This window comes from Aptenodytes forsteri, unplaced genomic scaffold (genome assembly GCF_000699145.1).
Source record: "Aptenodytes forsteri isolate BGI_AS27 unplaced genomic scaffold, ASM69914v1 Scaffold582, whole genome shotgun sequence".
Taxonomy (NCBI): domain Eukaryota; kingdom Metazoa; phylum Chordata; class Aves; order Sphenisciformes; family Spheniscidae; genus Aptenodytes; species Aptenodytes forsteri.
In genome coordinates, this window is record NW_008795675.1 from 774,256 (window position 1) to 794,651 (window position 20,396).

General features: G+C 37.9%; 1 protein-coding gene across 1 annotated transcript in view; it reads right to left on the reverse strand.

Annotated features, from left to right (window-relative positions):
* Positions 1-20,396, reverse strand: part of WDPCP (WD repeat containing planar cell polarity effector) — a 110,093-nt gene that overhangs the window by 61,875 nt on the left and 27,822 nt on the right. The window contains exons 9-11 of the mRNA XM_009282602.2: positions 15,340-15,949; positions 11,014-11,202; positions 8,326-8,449 (exon numbers count right to left, since the gene is read on the reverse strand). Of these exons, the coding sequence (XP_009280877.1) occupies positions 8,326-8,449; positions 11,014-11,202; positions 15,340-15,949 (923 nt within the window). The remainder of the gene's footprint in view (positions 1-8,325; positions 8,450-11,013; positions 11,203-15,339; positions 15,950-20,396) is intronic.

Consider the following 20,396-nt stretch of genomic DNA (forward strand, 5'->3'; position numbering starts at 1 on the left):
TGGACTAGATGACCTTTAAAGGTCCCTTCCAACCCAAACTATTCTATGATTCTATGAAATCCCGCTGACTCTCCCCCAATACAACGTATTTGTCTGTATGTTCACAATTTTTTTTAATATAGTTTTTACTAATTTCACTGCTACGGAGGTTGGACTTTCAGGGCTATTTTTCTTTAAGGTCTCTCCAGACTGTGTTTTGAAAACTGACATATTTTCCATGTTCCTGTCCTTGGGTGTTAAGGTCATTCTAAATAAGAGGTTATACACCTCAGTATGTATTTCAGTTATTTTATGCTTGACTACCTCTGGAAATTCTGGATGAATTTTATGTAGTGCTGGTCATATATTACTGTTTATCTATCTATAGTATAACCTCTTTTACTGATACTTCAATACTTACCAGTGTAAACCAAGAAACATCCCCATTCTCTCCTATCCTGGCCAGCTGGTCAAAAGGGGATTTTTAAAGAGATCTGCATGCCTATCTGCTTTTTGTGTCTTTCTGTAAAGCCTTCTTCATGTATTTTTGCTAGTCTTTGTGCCTCTCTCCTTCTATTACAGAAACTATATCTGAGCATTTAAGATCTTTCTGTTAACTGGCCAGTAATAATGTCATACAGGAGCTAGACATTTACAGTGCAAATCATTCCATTTATCTTCAAACAGCTCACCTTTACATGGCTAATTTAAGCTAATCAGGTAGGCTCCCTTTACAGTTAATTGATAGGGATAGGCACTGACATTTGATTCTTCATGCTTATCTTAGACATCTCCCTCTGATGGGATTACTCATCCTTTGGGTGCCCACGTCTTTATACTAACTACAGAGGAAGCCCAGATGAGCGTGTAGGACATCTAAATTCTACATTATTAAGTCAGAAGAAGTGAGGTGCACCCCCAAGACACTACATCCAGTTATTGGACAATTGACTATTGTTGACTTTTGTTCTAAATTTTACTTATGGTATCCTTTCCTTAGCAGGCTCCTTGGTTCTGAAGAACCAATAAAAAGGAGCTCTGCATTTGAAGATAGGAAGCCTAGGGCTGCCTGACTGTTCAATTAGCTCTTCCTGGAGGGTAGTGGATGGAAGTGGGAGAAAAGTCAGAAAAACAAAGCTCTTTAGGGAGGAAAACAAACAAATTTTTGCACACAACAAATGGATTACAGATTGCCAAGCCATGTTCTGTTGTGATCTGATGAGCTGAGCTCAAGACAGAATATTGTCAGATGGTCCATATACAGAAAAGTGAAGTGTAATGGTGGGGCTCAGGAAGACTCTGAAGAGGAATGGAGAAAAAGTATCTTGGTAAAGAGATGAGATATGAATCAATCTGGAAAGACTGCAAGGGAAAAAAAACATCTTAAATTCAGGTTCCTGGTCAGGACCTTAAGGAGAGATTTTTGAGTGTCACTCCAGAAGAAGATACCATTAGTGGCTAGGTAGAGTTGACGGGGAGGAAGTAACTGATGACCTGCAAAGGAAAGCTGAGGCTGACTTACTGCAGCTGCTCAAGGGTGGAGATGTGTTGTTAAGAATTTATTCTTGAGTTTTTGTCCATGCATATGGTATATTTGCATCGTTTCTGCACTTGATATATGCCCAAAGCCCCTCAGATTTCAGGGGAATTGCACAGGTGGTACAGCAAGAAAAAGCCCCTTATGAGGGCAGATTATCAGTTACACAACACAACAAAACAATGGTCTCTATGTGGGCTCAGCTTCTAAAAGTAGCAATATCAAAGTCAGATTAACCAGCATGTGGGAATAGCCTTGGCACAAAGAACATTAGTCCAGCATAGCTATTCTGTGTTCCTTTTTTCTAGTGCAGTCCCATGGGTGGGGACGTAGCAGAGAACTGGAGGAGTTATGGCACTCTAGGCCACCAAACAGCCATCTGTTGGTGGCTATGGGAAATGGCTCCATATTAGAGTAGCTCTGGGACTGCTGTAAGTGTGTGGGAGGGGCAATTTTTCCCATGTTCCAAGCAATGTCTTCCATTAGGTTCAGCAGAAAATCTTGCCCAAATCTCTGACAGAGATTTCTTGTGGTTTATCTTCATGGGATTTTATTTTCAAGCAATTATGTCATATCATTTGTGTCGTGTCCCCCTGTCGTGTCGTGTCCCCCCCCCCCAATATTTTGCTCAATATTTCTTACATTGTAATCACCACTAGAGAATTAAATCCTGGAGCCATTCCTGTGGCATCAAAGCATCTGACTGAAATTGAAAACTGTTGTGGAGCTGGTTTAAGAAAAAAAAATCATTAGCAACACAGGACTGAAGCAAAGACATTCTAAACTTTTCCTGAGATATTTAACCTCTTTAACTGCAAAAATAATCTAGTTCCATTAAATAGGTGCCTTTATTTCTTGTTTCTAAAACAGATCAAGAAGCATGACCAGGGGAATCTTTTCATGTGCAGTTCCATCACAGCAATTGAAATTCTCATTTATCAGTGCTGTGGTAATATGAAAACCTTTGGTTTTGATCGTTTCCACAAGATGACAAAAAATGACTCTTCAAAGTCTGCTCCAGAAAGTGCTACTTTAGTCAGAATGCTGCTACTGAACTTACTCCCATGGAGATGAATTCTGTTCATGTGGTCACCATAGAGAACCTGACTGACATCAGTGGTCATTTTATCTGAAGGCATAATTTAATGCCTAATAGGTTACCTTATGAATATAAAAGACATTCTTAGTCCTGAACCATGTCATCATTAATGTTTATACATATTTTGTGACACACTACGTACCAATATAATTATAGATTCTACTTTTAGGGTGCTCTTAAAAAGGATCATAAAAGCTCTTTGCTCACTCTGTCCCTCAGTTCCATACAGTTGGCAGCAGATGGGACTGGGAACTATTCCTACAGAGTTGAGGCATTTTTTCACCTTTGATTTAAGGTCCTATTTAGGATGGAATACTCACAGTGAGTATCTACTTTGCAGATTGCAGTGTAGTGATACGGGAACCTGCTTACCAAGGGGTAGTTAGTACTGCATAAGTGATGTACCTGCAGGGCGAAAGAGCTTTATTTTAGCTTTTCAAAGGTTGTCCTGGACTCAAGTGATAACTGACTGTGTCAAGGCATCATGACAGGTAGTGTAGCAGTACACTTCAGAACTCTTGAATAGTGAAGCGATTCATAAAAATCAGTAATGGCTGGAAGCAGATCTCCCCCAATGCTAATGACCATCTACTTTCTCATCTCCTTTATGAGTGTTTATTTACAAAGGAGCTCTATCAAGTTCTGTGTGTAAAGTCATACCACTTTATGAATGTTCTGCCCAACATGTAGCTAAATTCTTCTTTGCATTTAACCAGTAGCATCTTACATTGAACACTGGGAAGAGTACACAACACTTCTCAGAAGATTTGCGAAGGAGTAAAAAGAGTAACAGTAAAAACATGGTGGAGGTTTTCATTTCTGGATTCAGACAAAGGAGAATCTTTCATGTATCCATCCAAAATTCTACCAGTGACTGTGATCAGAGCTGCTCTTTGCTCTTGAAAGAAGCAAATGCACTATCTTGTTATTTACAACAGAGCTTTGCTTTGTAGGGAAACATATTTGTACGATGGGAAAAAACCCCAATGACATTCTCTTAATGGAATTATCAGATGGAAAGGTCCAAATGGTTTTGAATCTTGGTATTTTTCCATGTAAAAAAAAAGGAAAAAGATCCTTAAACTGCGTATTCACAAACACAAGAACAGAATTACAAAGGAGGAAAAGCCACAGCAGAAACACGGAGCTGTGGCTGCATTCTAATTCTACAACTCCTGAGCTGCATTTCAGACTTTACTTTCCAGTCCAGCCTTTACCTCCAGCTCATGCTACGTTACTTTCTCACTGTCTCTCTGAGAGAGACAGAAAAATTTGAACGAAACAGGGCAGGCGTGTGTTTGTGCCTGTGTATGTGTGTCAAACAAACAAGATAATTTCATGCATTAGAAAATATGACAAGTACAATTTACGAATGCTTGATCAGAGTGAAGCAAAGCCATGAGTCAGCGATGCCATAGTTAACGAGTGAAAAACTATTCCATCCCATTCCATGTTCTGTACACGGCTAGATGAGGCTGTTATACAGAGGCAGGAGGTTGTGCAGCCACTCCCCATTACACAAATACACTTAGTAGGCAGCGCTCAACAAAAGGGTGGGGGCAAGAAGGTTACAGCTCCCCAAGGCTTCCTAATAAATCCACCTCTGCTCAACATTTTACATAATGATATAATGCATTATATTATTATAAGCAGTGACGTCATAACAAAATGCACCAGAGTGCTACTCAAGTGGCAAGGAACACCTAAGATACATTTCTATACTTGTAATTCAGTTCCTGTATTTTTAATTATAGATAAGAATTTATAGAGAAAATAATTATTCATTCCTGACGTCATAACAAAATGCACCAGAGTGCTACTCAAGTGGCAAGGAACACCTAAGATACATTTCTATACTTGTAATTCAGTTCCTGTATTTTTAATTATAGATAAGAATTTAAAGTGAAAATAATTATTCATTCCATAAGTACTGTTGTAATGGATCCCTGGCATATAATTAAGAGGCCTTTAATTTTAATTTTGTATACTGAACGCCTGTTTTTGGAGGTATTCCATATTCTATATTCAGGGCCTATACCTGCAAAGCTCTAAGCTTCTATTTTCATGGAAGCTGAAGATGCTGCATGGTTTGCAAATTTAAGAACTTAGCTTTCATAATGACGGATACAAATAACATGGCTGCATCAAATATGTTGCAAGGCATTTTCCTTCCTTCTAATTGCGATCCATTTCAATCATGCTGTCAGTGTTCCTTGGCCCATCTCAGGTTGCAGCACCATTTTCTAACCCATACTTGCAATACAGCCAGTAATGACAGAGCATCTTCTTTCTAAAGTGCCCGATACCTAAAAGAGGGAACCTACCATCACAGTGTTCAGCTTTTCCTAGAAACTGATCTCTTTGATGGTAGAAAAATAGTTAGCCTATAATCTCACTGATAATGTGAAAATGGATGTCTCCAGTTATTTGCAAGTGGATATACAACCTTTCAGCCTACAGTAAAGATTAAAATCATTGGCACCTGATTATTACTAGGTGAGGATAGCCTTTCTGAAAAGGTAACTGTATTTCTCAATTCTAGTAAATGCAGACACTCACATCTTAAAAAGTACAACAATAACTGGCACCTTTTTGGCAGACTCAGCAGGCAGGTCAAAGATTGTCTCAGCATGTAGAATGAATTAATATTTCTCTCCCAAGAGTAGGTCCTTCTAGAAAAGGCTTAAGGCAGATTGGTGGGGCATTCAAAGGAAAGCTGGAGAGGGGGGTGAAAACTTTTGTTTATATGAACATTTTTCAGATTTAGATCTAGAAACATTTAAGTGTTTTAATGTTTTAATCTTGTATGAAAGACTCCACCCTTCCCTGTCCATCCCTTATGTGTCTGGTCTCCTCTATAGCCCACCACACACATCCTAAGCTGCCTTCCCCCATTTCGCTCTGTACTTCCACTCTGCTCTTTTGCAGGACTCTGTACGTCCCCATCCCTGCCTTTAGTCCTTCATCCCCAATTCCTTGTCTTCTACTCATGCTCCTCACCCCACTTTCCTCACCCTTCCTACCCCACTTCTGAGCTTCTCCCTGTGTGTTTTAGCTCCTTATTGTCTAGATTTAATTTCTGTGCATCTGCTGCTTGCTTTCTCTGGAGCCCAAAGGAATTGCGGAAGGCCCTACTCTATTCCAAGGAATATTTTTTGAGTATCAGTCATACTTATAGTGCACGTAATTTAGGAAGCACTATGTTTCCTCCACTTCTTGCTGCAACAGCGTACAAAGTGATCACTTTGCTTTTGTCTCCTCATGCTCACAAGAGAATAACAAAAGTCCCCTAGTGCTGCATCAAGTTGGCATTGACAGTTCACAGTGCATCTGCATTCAAGTCTTCTTGTTTGGTCATGCAGACACATCTGCGGTAACACAAATTCACTCTGAAGAGATTCATTAACTATTTGTAACTAGCCTGCAAGTGTTTAGTGTTAAATGAATAAGGGTAAAAAGTGAATAAATCAAATAACAAAGGTTGAGACAGAGAACATATAACTGACTTAAAATGTAGCCTTCCTGACACCCAGACACAGTTGCTGTCTCTGACGAACAGGTAGTGGGAGGACTACTCCATTTTCAGTGTCCTCATGGGTGACGTCACCCATGGTGACGTGAAAAGGCAAGAGCATAATTCTCTCCCCACTTTTCTTCCTGTTCCGAACCTACAGTTGTACATGCAGGCTGGCAGAAGTGGCTTGCCTTGCTGGCTTCTCACAGACAGATGATGTAATAGCAGCAGCTGCAACTTTCGTGTGCCTGAAAGAATTAGTGAGCATTGTGCCTCCCTATGATTCACCTAGACATTGCATGGTGCCTAGATGGCATTCTCTCACCCAGAAACATGGTTTACCATTCCTCCAACAAATCTGTAGTACTCTGCTTAGCCTACATTCAAATCATTCTAGCCACTTAAGAAAATATCTAAAAGGAAATAAACACCAATTAAGGCACAACCACTTTAATACAATAAAGATCAGCTCTGGACATCATTTCCTTGCTTTCTATCAGATAAATCTCCCATTTTTGAACATTTCATTTTGTACCTAGATTATGTCTTCTCAGATAAGCTTTAAGCATTACCATCTGTTCTGCAGCAATCACATGATCCTATCACTTTGATTCAGTTGAACACAAATCCGTTTGACAATAGGGCAACAGCAAAATAACACAGATTTGTTCCAAAAACTGCCACAACAGTAGATCATTCAAGGGCTGCTTTATAGTGGAGGTAAAAGACACAGGGAGACTCTCCTACACACCTCCTGTCTGTGCCCCACACTGTCCAGGCAGCATTCTGACACTGAAGCTTCTTGTTTGCTAGGGGGATTGAGTCAGTGTTTCAGCTGTGTTCAGCAGCCCCAAGGGCTGAAAGCTTAGCCAGGGCCCCATGCCTCTGCATGCCTGCTAGCATTTGGAAGCAAATCCTGAGTCAGAGGGAATACACCTTTCTCTTGCAGATGCAAAAGCGCTATAGTTACACCTCTCAGCAATCTCTGAGGCATTCTTTCCGCATCTGTCCTCTGCAGGCAACTGGCCCACAGCCACTACAGTTGGCCATTGCAGCAACAGATCTTCCCTGCTGGTTTCTAGGAGAAAGGCAAAAGCAGAGTTTGTACCCACTATTGTGGCCACATCTATTAAGAAAACTCCAGTGAAAGGCTGGTGCATATTATGCAGATATTTGGAGCATTCTTCTACTTAGAATAATTTCCCCATTGGAATGGACCTGTTTAGCAGAAAGATGATCCTATTCAGATTCAAAATGCAGAAGACAGTATAAAATATTTCTCTTTAAGATTTGAAAGATGCACAAACTGTACTATCAAAGTAACTTGCAGTTCCTAGCTTTGCATATGCAAACAATGTATATAATCTGGATGAATCACCGACAAAGGGTGCATTGCAAGTCTTCTCACTATGTCCATCTACACTCCTCCCCAACAAGGTGTTACAAACATTGTATCATTCAGAAGGTCATTTCTCCTTATTTTTACCCACTGGATAGTTCTCAGAGGGAATGTTTCAGCTGTATTTGTGGTTGAACACATGAACAGGTTAAACTGCTGTATATTGATATTTATAACTGATTTAGGCTATTAATTTATTCTGAAGGAAAAATACAGCAATAAACCAATGTACTATAAATTCTAGCTGAATTTGGTATTATGACTCTTCTAATGTCATATAATTTACAGACAAATGAAATATTTCATTTTCTCCTCTTATTTTAATGGCACTGGAAATTACTGGCATATGAATTTCTGTATGAGAACTTTGAGGATGAGAATAACAAAATGCTCAGATTTCAATGGTGCAAAGACAAAAATGTCTCGGACCATGCACCATTCATTTGCATTTTAGCATCTATTTAAACTCGGTGTTTTCTCCAAGTTTGTAAGCTGTTTCAATAGTTAATCTGCAAGCAGTTGGTGAGCATAAATCTCTCAGAAGCACGCTATCTTTTTTCTATCAAGCTAAAAGGGAAAGGGTGATTCATTTTAAGTGTATTGATGATACAAGAGCTCTGAATAGCATTTTATCTGCAACACTGTACTTGAAAGGAACGAAGTGCAAGTTAAACAAACAGTAACCATGCATTTTTTTCAGGGGTGGTCCTTTTGGAAAATGTTAACCACATTAAAGTAGGTAGTCAGTGAAATATGTAATTAATTTTAAGTTGATAGAAGCTGAAACTGTCATTCACCTGAGCAGGTGGTGGAAGAACCTTCTTGCATATCTGCTGATTGGGTCCCTGTACTCCAGCACAGTTGTATCCAAGAGGGGTCTTGTTGGAGCATAAAAGGTTCCAAGGCTTGCCTCAAGCTGTGCTGTGGAGTTCAAACACAGCAGCAATGAAACAAGTGAAACCGTTTCAATTACAACAGGTTGCTCATGTTTGCAGTCAGTCAAATTCCTCAAACACTGATGAAATGTGATGTTGTTGTAGGAGAGATGAAATTAAAATATGACAGATTGTACAAACACAAATGTGCATATAAACTTTCACTTTGAGGCAGAGTTGACAACGACTTTGAGCAACAAAAGCTGTCAAAAGGATGAAGTAGTCTATAACACACCAAGTTCTCACCAGCAGCATACAATTAAAAGTGACTCATAAGAGTAATACAGTTTGAACAAGTTTGTCCAGTAGAGATCAACTCTCAATTAGCTCAAATCGTCTTTGTCCTCTTAGGCAAACAACAAGGAAGTTCAGTTTTTCAGGGATTATTATGTTAGGTCAGCAGGTGACAGAACCCTTCTTGTGATGGCCTTGAGGTCTAAGGATCCTCCTTCAACCAACAGTTCTTTAAAAACTTTATATAAAAGGGTCTAGAAACCCTAAGGGTTTGACTCTCCTACAGCGTGTAGTGGTGGGAAACAGGATAACCTCCCTTGTAATCAATAAAATAAAGCCCTTTTGTTACAGAAGTTCTCTCCGCTTTAAATACTTTCTGACTGCTATACTCCACAGCTGGAGCTCTTAAGCATTCTTCTGCACCTTTAATACAAAATTATAAATAATACAAGAAAATACACAGTATACATTTGTGTCCCACATGCTTAGCTGAAAGGAAATTTAATGATCAATAATATTTATGTTATGTGACTTCTGCTTGAGAGTTAACACATAGTACAAGTCCTTATAGGCAGAACAGGGAAAATTTGCTATATATTTGCTATATAGGTTCTCCTTACAGAGTGAATGTGCAAACTACTACTGCTAATCAGAATTTTGTGTGGGCTTTAAAAGCAAAATATAACCTATTGTCTCATTAGGCAGACAAAATCTCATTGATTTGCTGTTATTAATGTTTGTTTGAACTAGCCATTTTTGTATTTAGTGATAATGGTTCTTTATTTCCAAGCATAGTTACATTTTATTTCATTAGGCTTGATAGCACTAAATGTGCTAATAGTACTGTGTTAGGAACACAGTCAACCTGTTAGTAAATTAGGTTTTGTGTTGTCTTAAATCTAGACAGTAAGATAAGTTGAACTTTAAAGGTATTTTCTTTCAAAGCAGCAGTCAATTTAGATTAAAATTGAATACAGCAGTACCTTTGCAAAAACAAGCCATACTCTCTTGCCATTGCTGTTTTCTTGACAGCATGTTTTGTACTTCTGAAATACTTCAACATACATGGAATATGAGCAACAACTAGCACAGTTATAGATTCATTAGATAGCCCAGCTTGATGTTGAAGGCAGAATAAAGATCTCAAAGATAACTGCCCCATTGCTATAAATAAAAGGCCCCACTGGGTTTTGCTAATAAAAAAGAAAACAAATTACCATGCCAAGTTTGTTAGATTCATATAGAATAACTCTTTGACAGAATGAAATTCCATCTGCTGTAAACAGTGTTAGGGAGCTGCATGGGGGGAAACACACAGGCATCTATTTATAACGTGCATATTTTTACAAGAGTTTGAAAACCAGCCCTTTTCATGGGTCCTTTTAAAAGCATGTTTTACTCAGAATTGATACGTTATGTTTGCAATACAGAGATTTTTGTAATCAGATCCCCTGAAATGGGATAGCTGATGGCTTGGCAGCAATGTAGGACACCTTGGAATTTTTCTATCATTAAACACACTAGAATCCTAAGTATTCTTTCTTGCCACAAAAGATGCCTGGTCCCCAGCTGTCTGCCTGCTAGACTAGAGGATAACACCTTCACTAAATCAAGGCACTTCAAATCTTGAAGTCTATTGAGTTTCAAGAGCAAATCAAGAGGAAGGCATCACACCAGGCTTCAGCAGAGACGAGGCTGAACCTAAAATTCATCATTTCTTGTGAGGGAACTCAGCTACTACTGCAGGGGGCCAGAAGATTACAGTGAGGCCAAATGGTATAATCCTAAAGGAGGCAGCAGAGGATAGTGTATTCAAAGCCTTTGGATCTTGTAATGAAAGCATGACCCTTCAAAAGCACCTTAAAAACCATACTAAAATCTCTTGTCCCTGTTGCAGGAAAACGTCCCTCCTTAAGTTGGTGCTGTCTCAGTATGAATATATAACAAACATTTGAATCCTATATTAACTAACATTAGTCTGTAACACAAGCTGAATTTATGTAATGCAATAAAGTTATAGCACATATAAGATAGTGCTATATATATTCAGTCGTGCCTATACCATATATATATTAAAATATGCATTATTATCATTATTGATACAAATGAACTAAAATGCAATCAACACACTGATCTAGATTTTATTGAAATGACTTGTCTACTTATGACATTTGATTATGGAGTACCATAATCTGGCTGACTGCCTGGATTCTCACTATTGTCTTCTTTATAAAGTCAATAAATATATTGTCATAATCCACATATGAATTACAAAGAAACCACAAAAATACATTAAAAATACAATCAGTCCCTTACCTTCTCTGTCTGGTGTAAGCTTTTGTTTAAGAAGGTGATTGACAATGGCACTCAAGCATATGTAACACTGATGACCCATTGTGTTCCAGTTCATGGTGTTCAGGACATTAATTGCCTCGTGTATCTCATCGTAACGAATGTACTGGTGGATGATTTCCACAACGCCCAGCTGTCCTTTTGTGATCACACCTTTTACAGGAAATATTAAAACCAAAGGTAGTGTTATGAGTATGTAAACCAGTAGCTGACTACTTTTCAGCACAGTTAAAAACAATTGCCTTTGGTTAAAATTAGGAAGTTTAAGTTAATGGGTTTCACTATTAAGTTTTTATGTGAGATAGCTCCGTATTATCTTGGTATATTTAGACTGAGGGTGCTTTGGACAGCAGAGAAAAACCATCAGTGAACTTCACATGCGGAGGCTGAGTGAATGTGGCCAATACCTACTAGTGACAACATCATGTAATGAAGTTTGTTTTAAACATGGTAGAAAAAGCTTATTCCCAGTTTATCATTATTGTCTTGGAAGTAATATTTTCGTGTTCCTAGCACCTCCTTCCTGCAGGGAAATACTGCTGGACAACACTAAAAAATAGCATGTCTCTCACAGAAACGTACCTATGTATACAAGTTTACAGCAGCTCAAACTTCAAAGCAGATTACTCTCCATATTGCAATTGCTCTAGAACTTACTTTTAGCTTGGCAAAATTCTCTAAGTGAAGCATTTCTTCTGTGAGAGGATATCATGAAAGATATCAACATTTAGGGACCTTTGAATTACAGCTGCACATGAAACCAAGAACATGCTTGCCATAAGGGAAAAAAACGAGCAACACATTGAGCATGCGATTTATCTACAGCACTCTATCTCTGAAAAGTAGAAACTAAAAGACTCTCAAATTTTCTTGACTTGTAGGTCTCAGCTTCTGAACAGAAAAGGTGCCTGAAAAGCTGCAGAGAGTAATGTTATTTATTGTCTCTGACTACCCATATGATCGTGTGACATAGGCCACACATGGCATTTTAGCAATTCTTGCTTGCTTTGGGTCACTGTGCTAGAGTATTCTTTATCACTACTGCTGCAGATATTAGAAAGAGACCAGAATAAATTTAGTGTTCCCCTCTCTTTAAATAAAAACATAATGTTATTTTTTTATTTTCTCAATTTATATTCCAATGTTCCTTGTCAAAACTAATTTTAAGGAAAAAATTCTGATGAGAAAGGGAACAAGCTGATTTTCAATACTGATATTAAAGCCATAGGATGGCTGGGGAAAAAAAGTCTGATAACAGAGAAAAGCAGCCCTGATGATAGATAGAAAACATACCTCACAAAATTTACATAAATGTAGTTGTGAATATTTTTTGTGATGTAAAATAAGAATTGAGGAAAAAAAAAGGTAGAAGAAAACATCTGACTACAGCTCGAGGACAAGTAACCTGCTGAGAACTTGCATATACAGATCTGACGCTTTGGGAAAAATTTTTTTTTTATTTTTTGTAACAGATAAAGACTTTAGTTTTGTAGTGTCGTTAAAGAAAAGACATGTTTGTCTATTGTATTTCACTTTACATTTGCATGTATTAAAGCCTATGGACATTATACTGTGTAATAGCCATGTTTAACCTGTGTATGTGTGATAATATCTAATTGTTATGGTAGACTTTATTCTTCCTAAATGTTTAGTGTTTTTAAAGTATTACATAAGTTGGGCAATCTTCACATTAATCACTAAGTGAACATGAAAATACTTATTTGCATTGTAATTAAATATAATACCATATTTAAAATGTCTTTTGAGGCCAGCAATGCTGAACCACTGGCACCAGTACCAAGTTTGGCATTATCCAAGATCTGGGTTGACATCAACGACAAGAAGCCGCAATGCTTTTGAAAGTGGGTTTGGCATTAGACACCAAAAATATTTGCCATTAATGTTTGAGGGTAAATTTAATATGAATCTTTTCCTGAAATAAATCTGGCTAGACAGCACAATGGAGAATTCACAGAACTTGTCCAAAATCATAATACGTCAGCTGGAAGTTAAAAACATATTTGCCTATTCTCATTGACATAGTTTCTTAACAGACTTTTATGGGAAACAATTCCAAGCCATGAGTTAATTATGGATTTTATTTCAGTCCTGAATGCCTGTCTGGGTTGTGCTGTCACAGACCCCTAAATTTTCCCTATAATTTATATTTGCATTAGTTCTTAAATAGCAGACACCTAAAAACTGCTGAGGTTGGGAAGAGGGGCTGACTAATCAACACAGCATTACCTTGGTAGTGTGGCAAACTGAGAAGAAGAGGGGTAAAGCTGAAAACCAGGATGCAATAGAGAACAGCATATTTTTGCACAGTGGACTACAAAGAGGAAGGGAGGGAGGGATAGAGAGAGCTTTGCCTTCTTCCTAGAAGAGATTTTACAGTAATTATACAGAATGAATTTTAAAATGTGATAACTTTCAGCTGTAGAGGTCAACATCTTCCCATTTGGATGCTTGACTTCTCCTGGGTGGTGCGCTTCCAGGCAACCTGCTTGGGAAAAAGAGGTGACAGCCAACTCACTGCCTAATTGATTTAGGAACGGTGCCCAGGGAGACAGTCCAATTAAGTTTACAAGCTGGCAATTAGCAGGAAAGGCCTCTAAATCCCTGCACTGAGAGCCTGCTTGCCTTCGTAAGAACATAAATGTGCTAAAGATAGCAAGGGGAAAGCTGTGCTTTCTGGAAAGCTGTTGTGAGAAAACCCCACAAGGGAGGACTGAAAAAAAGCAAGGTAGATGTGGGTAGAGTGCCTTCTGCTTGACAGGTAAGAGGTAATTTAGAGTTGGTTTTTTTTAATGGCCAACATGCACAAAAACATCAAATAGCTGTTATAATTAGTGTTCTGGGGTACTCTGCAACTATTAAACCTGTCATTGAACATAATGCAGCTGAATTATCTCAAAATAAATGATAACTTGTAAACAGTTTTTTAATAGTATTTTTGGATAACAGTAATAATCTGGATCAGCTCTTTTAAAACCATACAACTATAAGCCAATCCAATATTTTTGTTGCTAACATCCTATTATATTAATTTCCCTTTTTGCAGTGGCATACTTAGTTAAGTTTTTTAAATTCAGTCTTTCAAATGTTTAGGTCTGCAGTACTTTTAGACAGGACTTTTCCCCACAAAAGCACATGCATGTCTCAATCAGTAAAGAAATAAAGTAGATTTTCAAACCTTACTGTCACCTAGTATTTTTAAAAAAAGGTTTCTTCCTAATCTCAACAGCTTTATACCAAAGAATCATAAAAAAACTCCTGTAAAGATCTACAAAGGCAATCCTGTTTCCTTGGACAGACAATGGGCAAAATGCTGAAATATTCGACATGGCTGTCTGCCCTGCTGAAACACTGGCTTGGTAGTCAGAAGATTTAAGCATGATTGTTTTTTTAGCTCTCTCAGTGGGTTTGCACCACTGTAACTTGCCTGACCTGAATGGAATGAATACAGTTCTCACTGATGAGCAACTGCAGGGGTTTTATTCTTAGTTCAGCCACTGACTCGTTGTGCAACTCTTGGAAAGCCTTTTAGCTTTCCTTTACTGCTTCTTGTTATTCTGTTTGTAAAATGAAGATAGTTATCATTTTACTGTCTTAAAGTCTCCTTACACCTAAAATGAGAAGTGGTATGTAAATTCTAAAATTAGTATTATTACTACTTCTTTTATTCACAACTCCTGGCAAATTAATTGAGAGACGAAACTTCTCTGAAGGTTATGAAAACCTTCCTTCTTGTGTGAAAAGTCTTCAAGGAAAGAAATGGTGTAACTTCATGTACCGAAGTCAGGAAGAACAGAGTACTGGGACAAATATACATTATAATGGAAAGGACAGTTGCATCATACACAAAAAAATAATTTAGGAAAGAAAATAGCAATAGCATCCTATTATTAAAAATAGATTATTTTAGCTTGTTAGGGGTATTGCTACAGAATGAATACAATTCCTAAAATTATATACTACAGAATAAAAAATTTTCAATATGAGAAATTGTTATGCCTTATTAGAATAGCAGGTAACATAATGGGACCCTGATCCAACAACAGATCGGAGTCCTATTCCGTCAGACCCCACATGAAAAGATACTAAGTAATTGTGAAACATAATGAACTCCTTGGTTCACATCTTCAGATATTGTTGAATCTATGTGCTTTTAAGGCTATGGTCCCATATATCTAAAATGAGGGTGTTGCTTTCAAACCACAAAAAACCTGTGAGGTACAGACGTTCCCTTGAGAGCTCCAGGTTCAATAGATGTGCTCAGTAACGTACCAAGTTTAAAGTGAAGTACTCCTAAGGGTCCTTTGTCGAATCTAACCAATAAAAGATCATGAATATCTGTGCCGTCAGTGCTGGCAGATGCAACTTGAGGAGAAGCCCACTGGATCTGGATGAGGCTGCTAGGCACGTCAAAGTGTTTACTGAATTGCAGAGTTGCCTCAGGTGAATAGTCTTGTGCTAAGAGCTGAATTTTAATTGGGGACAGTGCCGTGTCAAAAAGTTGCAGCTCCCCTTGAGAGCTGCCAACCATGAATATGGCTCCGGAAGGGTGGTAGGTTATTAAAGCAGGCAACAGTTCTGCTTGGGCTAACAGAGTCACTTGGTTGTAGGCTTCATACAGAATTACTGACGAATCTTCACAACCCAGGACTAGTTTGTCTTCTGTAACATCTCGGCAACAGCTGATGGCCTTGGATCGTAGTGGTATTCTGGTGACTGCCGCACACTGAATTTTGTTCCTAACACACTTGTAGACGCAGCTGTCAGCCATGGGCTCTTTGTCTGTGGAGATGGAGTGCTCTACTGTGTAAACCTGATAAGGCTGATTAGTGCTGAAGCTAGCATCCAGTGGATCCCATTCTGTACGGACGTAACTCAGAACCTGAAAAAAATCCAAAATGTTTTGGTAGTCATTTGTAACAATTTATTCTTACTTTGAAGATTTAAAAAATAGACTGCTTCAAATATGCTTTCTCATGGGTCAGTAAGCTAAAACAAATACGCATTTTAGAAATAGATTGTAAAATCTACTGCTTTAACTTTTAAAAGGTTGATTCCTTTGATTAAAAAACGCTGCAATATAGTTTGAGCCAAATTTGTTTGTCCAGAGTACATAATAGGTTAGCAGAATAGAAGATAAAGGAGGGGATGGTCCTAACAGTGTTGGTAAGAGGAGAAATGAGCAGCTGACTGATATAAAAGAATAACTGATTATTCACAAGTGGGGTGGGGGAGAAATCCCAAAATTTCTGGAAAAATTTATAATAGGTTACTCTGAGCATCACACGTAGAGGATTTTTGATGATTTGCTCTGGGCCATGGTAACAGAAAATATTACACTGTACTGGTAGAAACAATGGTATGTTCAAACAATGTATACTATACATAGCCAAATGAGTAGATGGTAGATGTTCTTTGGTGCCATATAGCTTTAGATGCAGAATAAATGAATTTGTGATAGCAGAAAAGGGGGACCATTTAGGGGTACCTGAACGTTGAATGAACTGGAAGAAGAACACAAAGGCAGAATATGATACAAAGACAGCAGCTGGCAAAGAGCAAGAATTTGTAGTGTGGAAACATGGGAAGTACCATAAAGTGATGGAGGCAACAGTAGAGACCAATGAAGATTCATGTGCTATAATATATGGGTTTGAGCGAGAGGTGTTGTACAGGACTTGAGCAGGGAGACTGTGGGAGAAATACCAGCTGTAAATAAGTTACAAATTAGCTTATGAAAAGCCATTTCTCTGAAAGAGAGAAAACCAATGTCTCTAGAAGAAAGAGAGTAGTGGAAGTCAGTCAAAACTTGCTAGTGTTTGTTCATGCAGAAATAAAGAGTGAAAGGAAACTGTCAAACTGAGCAAACCCCCGCCCTTAGGTATACCCATAGCATTCTTCACACTATAAACTAAAGCTGCTGACCTGCCGCTAATTTTGGAAGCCCCTTCTTTTGAGTCCAGGTGGTATGCAAGTACCATTTACACAGAAAGGGGTAACAAATGTGATTAAAAGGCAGAAAGAGGGCGAGGGAGGAAATCTGGAAATTTCAGGTTGAAAACAGAAATGCACACATAATGATAAAGCAGTTTAGATTTGATTTCCACACATCACAAGACCAACGAAACATATATTTTAGCCTTTCATCCTGCAAAGGAGGAGAATAAGAAATTAAGATTTTTTTTGGCATACCACCCATTACTTCAGAAGCAAATGATGAATTTATAAACAAGTTATTTGGGATGTTGATCAGACTGATTAGGATGTTTTATTTTGACAGTTTACTTATTTTGTCAGCAAAAGGGTTTCCCATTCAAAAGAAAGAAAAACGGATTATTGCAATTCTGTGGCTGCAAACCAGCTGCCGGTTAATACAAAAGTCTTAGCTGCTTTAGGATGAGTAGTTAGGGACATGCAAAGAACCACTTAATGCAAAAGCATCTAGTACAGAAGCCAATGCATCCAACTTGTGAAAACCAGATAAACCAATTTCAACAGAGTAGTGATCATTGAAAATATATACCAAAGAGGAAATAAAAGATTAAATTACTTATATAGTCTGAAAAACATTTTCTCACCTCCACCATTCCTTCACCAATGACCTAGCTTCATTTATGCCCCAAAAAAGTGCAGTGGCTACTGTGCAGATGTTAGAACTGCTGAAATGTGTAGCTTATTAGGGTGTTAAATTGCATAGCAAGGAAACCCGTAAAAGAGGTTATTGTGGACAAAGGATTACTGTGACCACAGAGCTCTCTAACCCCAAATAAAGACAAGGTGAAGTGTTATTGTTTGTTCTGCAGTTTTCCCTATGAGTATGTATAGAGACCCAGGTAGCTGCCTTTCAAATATGTGAAATAGAAATCTTGCCCAAGCAAGTCTTCAAAGCTTCCATAACTTCAGTGAAATGAGCCTTGAGGCCCTCTGGGACTCAGATTTCTGTCTTCCTGTGGCAGGTTTCAATGCACTGCATTATTCATCTACATATTTTGATCCAAAACCAGTGTTCCTTTCTGGACATCTCCTCACAAGCTACAAGAAAGTCACGAAGATCCACACAATAATCAAGCCTATGAGAGAGGAAAGACTGAAAGCACTATTAAATTCTGAAGAGAGACTGGCCTTGAAGGTTAAGACAATAGAGAAGAAAACACGTGAAACATGGATTTTACAACTCCGTAGGAGTGACTGCTGGAAAACAGCGATGGAAATAGTCACAGAAAAATAAATGTTGTCATCTGATCATTTGAGAGTCAGCAAGCAAACTGAATCCAATTAATAATTCCGTTCTGCCTTGTTAGGGCAAAAGTGGGACAAAATGTTGCTCCCTACTTTGAATTTAAAAGAAAGTAAAATCTTGTATTTTGGAAGGATAATTTAATGAGCCTTGAGATGAGAATCTTCCTAGCTTCACATAACTTTGAGAGCAAACCCTTGAAATGAAGTCTAGGGCAGGGCTGGTTGCTGTATATAACACAATTCTAAACTAGGAAAAAGTTCCTGCGAGGAGAGAAAGACTATTTGCTGCATTTCAAAACATAAGTTTTGACATAATGTTTAAACAAATTAGGCTTAAAGGAAACTTTTCTAGACACTAATGTTCATATTCTGGCTGAAAACAAAAGAAACATTTCTCCTTAGATTGGAACAGATAAGCTGCTTCTCATGCATCAGTGGCCTCATGTGCCTCTTGGAGGAAGAGTACCAAGCCGAGAGACCTCTTTGTTCTGGTTTCCAGTTTTGCTGAATGCAACTGGCATTTGGCACTCTGAAGGGGAAAAAAATGGATATTCTCTTTCATCTGAGAGGGAAGATTTGAGTTTCTCTGTCAGAAATGACTTTTATTATTAATTCTTCATGCTGCTAACTGGAAAACTAAAGCAGAGAGAAATACAACTGCAGAAACATGTTAATAAGGCTAAGATAATGCTTTTGAAAAATAAGAAGTCTAACAATCAAAACATCTTTTTTTTCCAAGAAGATGGTACTCCATTACCTGCCAATTGTTTTTCTATCTGGTAAGTAGCCACATGCTAGTAAATGTAGTGCACATAGTGCTTTAACAGTCCATTTAAAGGAATCCGCTGGGATTCCTTCCCGGTGAGCACTAATTCTCTGGAGCCCTAAAGGGGAACATTAAAATAGCAATGTATCTTTAAGTTAACAAAACATTAGCTTGGGGAATGGGAAGGCAAAAGCTGGAGGAGTTCCCTCAGAAGTGGGTAGGACAACTGTAGGATTTGCGGAGGAGGGGACAGGGCAGCGGATCTAAAAAGACAGAGCCGTAATATCACATGGCGGGGTGTATAATCCCATTCAATGTTAAGTGATTTCCATAAATCTTGGACTAAGCACTTAGCCTGGGATTTCAAGGGAAGATTTCTGGAAGCACTTTGCATGAAGTAAAACCAGTTACTTTCTGTAAAATAAATAAATAAATAATAAAAAATTTTAAAAGTCTCTTTTAGTTTTGTGACAAGTATGCTACAAAAATATAGTAAATGTATTTAAATATTGTCCACATAATTTATGCATATTTCCCTTATAATTGTGGCAGTCATGCACCACCACTGCGCATTTATATTGTTTTCCCCTTGTAGTACTGGCCTGTGCTCTGCATCAGCTAATCAGCAGTATGAGGGATACTATACATGTCAAGTTCTCAAATCCTAGAGTCAGAAATCATAACAATCCAAGTAAAGAAATCTGTTAATCTTTGTAAATAAGGGGGCTGAATTATGCTAGTTAAAATACTTTCTTTCATTTTATGTTTGAAAGAAATAATAGCACTAGCTTGTGTGGGCAGTATCACTCTTCTCCGCGCAAATCTTTGAACACTTAAAATTGAAGTATTTTGCATAGAGTGCTGGGAAAGGATAAAGTCCACATATCAAAACAAATAAGAGTTTTAACCAGTAGTTCTTAAGCAGAAAATTGGCTTACCAGGCAGATAAAAAAAGAAAACAAAAGAAACAGAGCAATAAGCTTGCTGTGACTGAATTGTGTGTCTTTCAGATGAGAAAAATGTTTGATTTATTTTATGGATGTTAAAAAAAATGCTTATTTAATTTCACACAGTGAGGTTGCAAATAACAACAAACACTTTAATTAGAAATGTAGAGTGGGAAGTGTAGTGCACACTATAGTAAAATAGTTCTAAATACAGCACTGTGAAGATGGAAGAAAAAAGACCCCCTATTTTTAAACATTTCTAAAATAAAAATGCAAGGCTCCTGCTTTAGGTTACTTATTTGACTGTATTGTATTTACATTCCCACATGCAATCTTATTATTTAGATCTTCAGCCAACATTTCTTCTTATTTTCTTT